The sequence below is a fragment of the Nicotiana tomentosiformis genome, chromosome 2, assembly GCF_000390325.3.
Source record: "Nicotiana tomentosiformis chromosome 2, ASM39032v3, whole genome shotgun sequence".
NCBI lineage: Eukaryota > Viridiplantae > Streptophyta > Magnoliopsida > Solanales > Solanaceae > Nicotiana > Nicotiana tomentosiformis.
This window is the reverse complement of record NC_090813.1, coordinates 31867791-31877107: the sequence shown is the minus strand read 5'-3', so window position 1 is coordinate 31877107 and position 9317 is coordinate 31867791. Positions and strand designations below refer to the sequence as shown.

The 9317-nt window shown below is 34.9% G+C and overlaps 2 protein-coding genes across 3 annotated transcripts; one reads left to right on the top strand and one right to left on the bottom strand.

The window, feature by feature from the left end:
• Positions 1 to 451: 451 nt before the first annotated feature.
• Positions 452 to 1077, bottom strand: LOC104105612 (uncharacterized). Its single transcript, XM_009613959.1, has 2 exons — positions 871 to 1077; positions 452 to 724 (listed from the first exon to the last, which is right to left on the bottom strand). The coding sequence occupies exons 1-2, from the start codon at positions 1075 to 1077 to the stop codon at positions 452 to 454; spliced, it is 480 nt and encodes a 159-aa protein (XP_009612254.1).
• Positions 1078 to 4141: 3064 nt separating this feature from the next.
• LOC104105602 (cold-responsive protein kinase 1-like) lies at positions 4142 to 8806 on the top strand. Of its 2 annotated transcripts, none has more exons than XM_070195134.1 (6): positions 4142 to 4478; positions 5953 to 6065; positions 6218 to 6428; positions 6753 to 6990; positions 7111 to 7261; positions 8097 to 8806. In XM_070195134.1, exons 1-6 carry the CDS (start codon positions 4415 to 4417, stop codon positions 8451 to 8453), a joined length of 1134 nt encoding a protein of 377 aa, XP_070051235.1. In that variant the 5' UTR covers positions 4142 to 4414; the 3' UTR covers positions 8454 to 8806. The 2 variants fall into 2 exon arrangements, with proteins under 2 accessions (XP_070051235.1, XP_009612243.1); XM_009613948.4 differs by having other exon boundaries at positions 4273 to 4478; positions 5947 to 6065.
• Positions 8807 to 9317: the final 511 nt, after the last annotated feature.

Genomic DNA, 9317 nt, shown 5'->3' with positions numbered 1-9317 from the left:
TATATAATCTATTCAAATTTAGCAGTATTGTTAGAAAAAGCTTAAAATTAAAAAATAAATCCAGTTATTGAATAAAGCAACTCCAAACCAATGACATTAAGAGTTAAAATCTGTTTACCAAACATTCATTATAGGAGACAAACTTTATTCAAATTAGCAACATAATTATACCACAACTATAATTGTCTAGAAGAGAACAAATACAACTGAATATGTCGTAAAGGACGGATTATCATCAACAATATTCAGTAAAAAAAAATAATTCTTTATACTACATCAATTCTTATTTCCTTTTGGGAGCATTCCTACAAGATCTTTTGTTATTCCCTTCTTGTCCGCAGTTGCCACATGAAACCTTGTACTTCTTTGCATTTATTTCGTCATATAGTTTGTATCTTTATTTTTGAGGTCTCCCTAGCCGCCTTTTCCCAGTAGGTGGTAGTACAACTTCTTATGCTATATATTGTGGCACATCCCATTTGCTTTCATCAGGTAGAGGGTCTAATGGTATTTCATAAGTATACAGAAGGATCTCCATCGTGTAATAAGAAGGACAATGGTTTTCATAAGACTCGTTCCTGTGCCTCAAAGCCGCCAAAACATGTGGATAAGGAAGTTCATCAAGCTGGAATTGTACAAAACTATATCTCTTATTTTGAAGGCAAACAATGAAGAGCTTCACACCATCTATCACAGTATGGATGTAATCTGTTGAACCCCTCACCTACAATTTTATTACAAACATACAACAAGTTGTCAACACTTTATAAAAGACAAAATAACTACAATTGTACAACAACATATCTACAATTATCAGTATATATTTAATTTGAAGAAATCAATGATCTAATGTTATGGACCATAACTTACTCTCATCTTCTGCGATAATGTCCTGTTGTCCTCCAACTCTTTGTTGTATTTTTTTCCAAGGTATGTGAACGTACCATTTGCATTCAATAACTTTTTATTAGTCCAACGTTCAAGAAGAGTCCTCATGTACTCTAATAGTTGAACTAAGGGAAGCTCTCTCGCATCTTTGGTTACCGCATTCAAGGACTCTGCAATATTTGATGTCATTTTCCATGTTCTCTTCACCGTAGCATGTACTCGAGACCATATGTGATAACAAATATCGTATATATGCTTTAACATGTGTGTAGATCTCTTCAATTTTTGACATTCTTTCATTAAATTCATCAAGTGTGTATGATTGTGTCGTGGCAAAGTATAATTCGCTTAACTTTAGATGACCTTTCTTGAACTTTGACCTTACATTTTTTTAAATATGCCACATGCAAGCATAATGTGGAATACCGATTAAACCGTAGATGTTGCCTTCAATATAATCTCATTCCGGTCCGAAACAACACGTATATTTGGTTTTTCACCAAATGCATGTTTGAATTGCTCAAAAAATCACCTCCATAATGCGTCATTTTCTGAATCAACAACGGTGTATGCTAGTGGTAATATGCTACCTATCACATAGGTAGCAAAAATTAATTCAATTCTAGTAATAAGACTTGAAAATATCAAAAATACATTTTCAGAAACAACTTTAATACAATATTTTTATAATTAATCTACAATACCTGTTGCATCAATTATGCTAGTTGTTAGCATGATTCCCCTATATGCCAACTTCAAGAAGGTTCCATCGACTACTACAACTGACCTACAATGCTCCCAACCCTTGATGGACATACTAAGAGCAACAAATGCATACGAGAAATAATCATCTTCATTCTTCTGTAATTTCACTACCGACCCCGGATAAATCTTCTCCAAAATATACAAATAACTCGGCAACCGACTGTAGGAATCAGCATGATGAACTCTAAAAAATTCCAAAGCCTTTTCCTTTGCACTCCAAGCTTGCATGTATGTTAGTCTACACCATGTTCCGATAACATGTCAGTTTGTATGTCTTTTGGTGTGTATATTGTCTTAGGATCCGCATATTTTGGCATGACCATGCTTCCAACTACCATGACAGTAGCTACACAATAAAAATAATGATTAAAATGTTATGCAAATTGTAGTTACCAAGAAATCAGGCTTTTTATGCACAACAAATTGTTCTAAATAATTTATATACATAAAAACTACAACTTATATACAATATGATTTCGACAAATAAAATGTTCTTACCTTCTTGCACTACACCGTTTCACCCTAAATTGAAACTTATTTATGACATCATAGTGCTTCATTGCACTAACAATTATTTGCTTGTCTTGATAAACTTGACCTACTTCAATTACTTTTGGCATATATTCTGTTAAGGTTATGATTTCATATTCCACAATTGCTGGGGATGTTGGCATATCAATCAACTTCACTGTCCCTGATACTTCTCCAAATGTGTTATAATTTCTTGACAATTGTACCACGTTAGTATTACGATAGTCAGAAGTACCTATACTCATTTAAAAGTATAGTAATTCAGACCTCTGTATATTCAAGTGTTCAGTATTTGACAGAAATTAAATTTGTATTATACGTGTAGATACTTTGTTCTGTGATTATAATTTACTTTTTTCAAACCCTATTTACTGTGTAACAGTTACACTTCAATTATTTTTAGAGACATAACAGTTGAACTACATTTATTATGTAGTATATTTGTAGATAATTTGTAGTAAAATTGTAGAAAACTTGAAATTGAAAAACATCATGACTAAAAAAAATAGAGCAAACCTGCAATTGTGCTCGCATTCGACATACTATATTCCAAATCGAAATCCCTTACTGTTATACACTATATTTTTATATTCCTTTTTCGTCTCCATATACACTCGAACTCTCATACCGTTCCGAATTTCCATTGGAGGACAACGTTCGTTGACTGTGTATTTAATCTCGGTGATTTTTACAGAAGTGTCGATCATTAGGTGCTCTGCAATTGCGGCATTCAATTAACTATAATTTGAATATTCATTGACTATAATTCCGTCAACATCAAAATCTACGTATCTCCCAAAACTTTTCCGCCGACCATTGAGCTGAGGCATTATTGCCAATTTTGATATTATATCGCCAAATTTAATTCAATTGTAGAGAAAATAATTATGCAATCCTATGAAAACTTTAGAATGTAGCTATATGTTCAAAGCTGATGGTCAATACTTCACGTTAATCTACAATTGTTTTCTTCAAAAAAAAATTATTTTTGAATTTGTTGCCTTGTTTATGGAAAACCAAAGGAAATCTGCGTAAAAGAAGGATTCTGAAGAATTTATGGGGCGATGATTGCGTCTAAATTTTTTAACTGAAAATATTGCGTCTAAAAAAGGAAGTTTACCAAAGAAAGGAGTCTATTTTAAACGAATGTATATTTTTTGTAGCTAAAACGTGTTTAGGTCGGGTTAACTCCAAAATTGAGACAATTTTGGTATTAATGTTTCATATAGTGTATAGGAAAGAAAAAATCCCTAACCTTAATTTGCTCATTGAAAATATAACACACTAACTATTCCTAGGCTCTTTACTTCAAAGGGAACTTTGAAAAGAAGAAATTAATTTATTCTCGATATCTAAAAAAATTAAATATTGTGGACCACAAAAAATACCAAAAAATCACTTAAAGTCGACCGAATATAGTATTTACTATTTAGTATTCGAAATTTATTGATTTAACTAATTCAGATTCAAATAATGTATGTATATTAATAAAAAAAGGTAAAAGATTCTTTATTCCAATTTGCAAGAATAAGAACTCGAAATTAGTATTAATTAAGGATAAAATTCAATAACCCCTATTAATTGCAAAGTATGTTTTCAACTTTTGGACTCAACTTTGACATACTAGTTCGTTTGTTTGATAAGAAGAGTTACTTTTTTTTTTTTTTTTTTTTGGGCAAAGAAGTTGATTTTTCGGACTCAAGCTTCAACTCCTTCTAGTTTTCAACTTTTTTGTCAAACTTGCTAACAAAACAAGCACAGTTGAAAATAAAATATTTTTTTCCAACAAAATATGTCTATCACAGGCATTCACAGATGACAGATAGAAAGTGAACATCAACTGCTACTTCTCTCTTCCTTCCTTTTCCCATCTTGTTGGCAATCAACCAACCCCCCCCCCCCCCCCCCTCTCATTTTACATAGTTCCCCCTCTTAGGAGTTAAGAGCTAGAAATATCATTACACACTTCCTTATACTCCCTACATATATACGATATACGATATACGATATACAACATACGCCGTTTGTTATCTCTCAAATTATAGTAAACTCGTATAACTTATATGTCGTGCTTGACCCCAGTTAAAATAACCCACTAGTTAATTCTTGTGTTTCTCCCTGTCTTCTTCTTCTTCTTCCTCTTCTTCTTTTAGTTTGGGTATTCGCGCAGATAGGTGTTATCTGGATTGAAGAGGCAGTTTAGTGTTGAAAAGTTTGAAACTTTTCAGCAATGGGTTTTTGTTGTTTTCGTTCTATTCTGCAGTGTAAGGACAACAGAGAAACTCAAGTACAAGGTAACATCAATTCCCTCTGTATTGTTTCCAAGATTTTCTTTTATGACAAGCGACAGACTTAATGAGCATGATGACTTTTTATATAGTTTCTAATTAAATAGTATATTTCAAGAAACTTAAAGAATTTATGTCCAAATTCACGTTTAAAATTAATCAATTTGACCTTCAAACTCCGAAAAGGTTCAAACAAATTAAAACAGAGAGAGTATTAATCCTTATTCCTTAACATGAATCGTTTGGTATCTTTCGGAATTTAGCAATTGTTGTAGCTCCTGCCTCATTTTTTTAATGCGTGGTTAATACGGAGTATTTTTGTTTCATGTAAAACTTATTCTAAGTGAACTGTGAGATGAAGCTGGAAAACCCTTGATGCCTGTCAATTCGTTGATGAGAATGAAAATTGATGTTATTTGAACCTCTGGATTTGTAACAGAGCTTGAAAGTTGAAACTTAACTTCTATGTATACCATTAGAAAACATATCTCCTTCTTTTTAGGTTATTTAAAAGTCAATTTCAGTAACTTTTTTTTAATAGCAAACATGGACTGATAACCTGCAAAGCATGGTAAATGATCTGTTACGACACGTAAAGCTACATTGGTAAAGTAAAAATCGTTTTACATTGTTAGTGCACAACAACAAAAAACCCAGTGAAATAGCACGAGTGAGGTCTGAGGAGTGTAGTGTCTACGCAGACCTTACCCCTACCTTGTGGAGGTGGAGAGGTTGTTTCCAATAGACCCTCGGTCAGGAAAAGCCATTATAGATTGTCAGTGTGTATTATTTAAATCCAATATAGATTGAGGCAGGAATTTAGCAATTGTTGTAGCTCGTAAAGCTACATTGGTAAAGTAAAAATCGTTTTACATTGTTAGTGCACAACAACAAAAAACCCAGTGAAATAGCACGAGTGAGGTCTGAGGAGTGTAGTGTCTACGCAGACCTTACCCCTACCTTGTGGAGGTGGAGAGGTTGTTTCCAATAGACCCTCGGTCAGGAAAAGCCATTATAGATTGTCAGTGTGTATTATTTAAATCCAATATAGATTGAGGCACATGTAGGATACCAGCAAAGAAACTAGATATGGTGATCTTCTTTTTGTCCCTAATATCATGATGATATGAGCTTAATTCAATCCAATAAGTTTAATATTTCAGAACTGATGCCAACTTTAAGGCCATTCTCATGTCTATGCTACAAGTAGCTTATTTATTCTAACTTGGATGACTATCTAACTGAATATTTACATGTTTGATTACTTCCTCTAGAATAGAGAGGACTAGAAGTAATGCCTCGTAAATACCTGTTTGTGCAACCAAAAATTTTGTATGGTATGAACTGTAAGGGAGTTAACTTGTTTGAGTACTTGCTCAAGATTCTTCAGACGTGTTCTCTTATTCTTTTGCTTATTTTTGTTTCCAATTTAATCTTCCAAGAGTTAACATACTTTCCTTCTTTTACGATGAAGGATTAGAGCTTGCAACCAACAATGTGAGGCTGTTTAGTTATAACTCATTGAGATCCGCAACGGAGCATTTCCATCCATCGAACAAAATAGGAGGAGGTGGTTTTGGAGTTGTCTATAAGGTGAGACTTGTATCAATCTTTTAGTGCTTACAGTTTTCTACACAAATAATGCCTTTATAATGTAAAGACAGAGAGAAGATGAGTAACTAAACTTTTCTTCCTTTAGCCAACTTTAGTTGGCGTACTTAAGCAACTTGATTGTTTGATTGCAGGGGGTTTTGAGGGATGGAAGGCCTGTAGCTATCAAATGTCTTTCTGCTGAATCAAAACAAGGGACGAGTGAATTGTTGACAGAGATTACTATGATCTCAAATACCCGACATCCAAATCTTGTTCAGTTGATTGGTTGTTGCATAGAGGGTGGCAATAGAATACTGGTGTATGAATACTTGGAGAATAACAGCCTTGCCAGTGCTTTACTTGGTACTTTTCACAAAGTTAAATATTCATTTGAACCAAAAGAACATATATAGACAGTAGCGAACGAGTCTGCAGTAGTCTGCTTTAGCTAATGTGCATGAGTAATCCGATAAAATAAGGCCCATGTTTATGGTTCTTTTCCTTCTTTAGCAATGGGAAAGGTTGAATGGGAGGAGAATTTAAAAGAATATTACACGTATCTTATAGAATGTGCTTTTAGGTTTTGATAATTCTGTTAACCAACGTCTCTGAGATCATCTGCTTTTAGTATTGAAAGGAGTGTCATCTAAGTGCATTTCTAAGCACCATGTATGATTGTCATTGCAGGTTCGAAAGGTAAACGCGTTCCCCTAGATTGGCCCAAGAGAGCTGCTATATGTTTGGGTACAGCATCTGGTCTAGCATTTCTTCACGAGGATGCGGAACCACCAATTGTTCACCGAGATATTAAGGCTAGTAATGTCCTTATTGATGAAAATCTACATCCTAAAATTGGAGATTTTGGCCTCGCGAAGCTTTTTCCTGATAATATCACTCATGTTAGTACTCGAGTGGCTGGAACAATGTGAGTGTACATTGAATTTTTTAATAGAGCACAAGCAATTCTGCACTGTATCTATTTGTTTCTCTGCATGACATCGTCCTTTCTTCTGTTCTTACTATCAATGATCTTCTTGTTGTGCAGAGGATATCTTGCTCCCGAGTATGCTTTGTTAGGGCAGCTCACGAAAAAGGCTGATGTCTATAGTTTCGGGGTTCTTGTACTTGAAATTATAAGTGGCAGAAGCAGCAGTAACGCAGCATTTGGAGAAGATCTCTTGGTACTGGTCGAATGGGTAGGTTTCATCAAGAGCAATAAATATTTCGATGCAAGTCACAAAAATTGCTAGTTGGCATCAAATGACTTTCTTCTACTTTCCTAAGTTTAAGTAGACATAGTTCATAGCTTTATTTTACTATATGTTGGATCAACTCCTAAAGGGGAGCCTTGCGTAACCGGTAAAGTTACTGCCATATGGCCAGGATGTTACGGGTTCGAGCCGTGGAAACAGCTTCTTGTAGAGATGCAGGGTAAGGCTGCGTACAATAGACCCTTGTGGTCCGGCCCTTCCCTGGACCCCACGCATAGCAGGAGCTTAGTGCACTGGGCTGCCCTTTATGTTGGGTCAAATCCAGGCCATCAGAAAATTGTGAGTTCAAGTTCATGGTTCTGTGTTTTAACTAATCGTTCACTTGATGTGCTCACTGCAATTCCAAGAATCTGTTGATATCATGTTTAGAAAAGCAAATTGCTTTCCTAATGCATCTTACTAAAAAATAAAGAAGAAAGTTGAAGATGCACAGAGTTTCCTTTCTTGTGTGATGTTTGTCCGAAGGTCGTGCATTTGCTGGACCATTTACAAGTTCTTTGGATCTTAAAGGACACAATATCAATCAATTAATCATCAATCACAAACTAGCTGGGGTCGGCTATACAAATTTATGTATTCATTTAGCCCGTCATCAACCTACATTAACTCAAACCCTTTACAGAGTTTGAATCTTAAAGGGATGTGAAAAGTATTAATTCCTCACGTAGTATTGAATACACAGCATCTGGCCTGCCACTACAATTATACAAAGAGATCATCTCCTCTATACTGATTTCTTGACGGTTTTAAACTTCTGCAGGCATGGAAACTTAGAGAAGAAGGGAAGCTTCTAGATCTTGTTGATCCGGAGCTGACAGAGTATCCCGAGGCTGAAGTTCTACGCTTCATTAAAGTTGCTCTTTTTTGTATCCAAGCTGCTTATAACCATAGACCTAACATGAAACAAGTAATGGAAATGCTGTCTAAAGATGTCAAGCTAAACGAGAAGTTGTTAACTGAGCCAGGAGTCTATAGACCACATAGCTCTAAACAATCGAGTTATGGTAGTTTCCTGACTTCATCCTCCAATGGAAAGGAAGGCGTAAAATCCATCAATCAATTTTCAACAACAGAGTTCCATAGCTATCAGAGTGTAACCGAGATGATACCAAGATAAGTGCTGCGACGTGTTATTCCATTGTAATATTTAAAGGTGCACATATTCTTTGTTATTTGTAAATTTCCCCTCTCTGCTAACCTTGGAAATACTAAGTGAGCGACATGGGCAGTCCCATTTTAACTCATGGCAAGAATGTATTGGCCCCTCCTTAGATCTTAGAGTAGCCATTATGTTAACCTTCTCATGTAAGAGAGAGTTAGGAGTAGCTGGGAAGGAAGGTTATTTAGTACTCAGTTCGAAATTTTACTATTGGTATCCTAGTTACATATTAGTTTGCTGGTTTTGAGAGTTCCAACTAGATACCTGCAATATGTTTGGTAATTAAGAATAATTATCTTCTATGCTCGATATCATGAGTGTGACATAAATCTATTTTCAAACCCCATTTGTTCAATCTATCAGCTGTCAGTAGCTTACCTTATAGTTGTAACCACATTGCAAATTTAGCTTTTGGCCTAGCATAATTCTTGAACATCATACCCAAGTTTTACCTAAGTTTGCTTAATATTCCTGAAGCATTAGAAAATTTAATGAAACACTAGTGTAATGCAGTTGCTGAAGATAAATCACCTCTGGCAAAGAGTAATAAATCTCCTGCAAAGCTCAAATGAGTAATTCCCATTCTTGCACATCTAGGATGATACTTAAATTCTTTTGCTACTCTTAAGCTCATTTAAGAATTGATATTGCCTATTGCAACTCATTCTTTACTTTTCCCTTCAACCTTCTTTCCATTATAACCCACTCTCTATTTACGCTTTAGTGCATTTCGCCTTTGATAACACTAGATATTAGAGAAGAACCTATTAGACTCATGTTCATGTTCTCCAACCAAAAATCCAATGATCTAATCTTATTCTT

Excerpts from the sequence above, each read along its gene's own strand:
- LOC104105612 (XM_009613959.1), bottom strand. The coding sequence starts at position 1,077 with ATGACATCAAATATTGCAGAGTCCTTGAATGCGGTAACCAAAGATGCG. Across the intron at positions 725-870 it reads CATTATCGCAGAAGATGAGA|GTGAGGGGTTCAACAGATTA; the intron begins GTAAGTTATGGT and ends ATAAAATTGTAG.
- LOC104105602 (XM_009613948.4), top strand. The coding sequence starts at position 4,415 with ATGGGTTTTTGTTGTTTTCGTTCTATTCTGCAGTGTAAGGACAACAGA. Across the intron at positions 6,066-6,217 it reads GTTTTGGAGTTGTCTATAAG|GGGGTTTTGAGGGATGGAAG; the intron begins GTGAGACTTGTA and ends GTTTGATTGCAG. Across the intron at positions 6,991-7,110 it reads ACTCGAGTGGCTGGAACAAT|AGGATATCTTGCTCCCGAGT; the intron begins GTGAGTGTACAT and ends CTTGTTGTGCAG.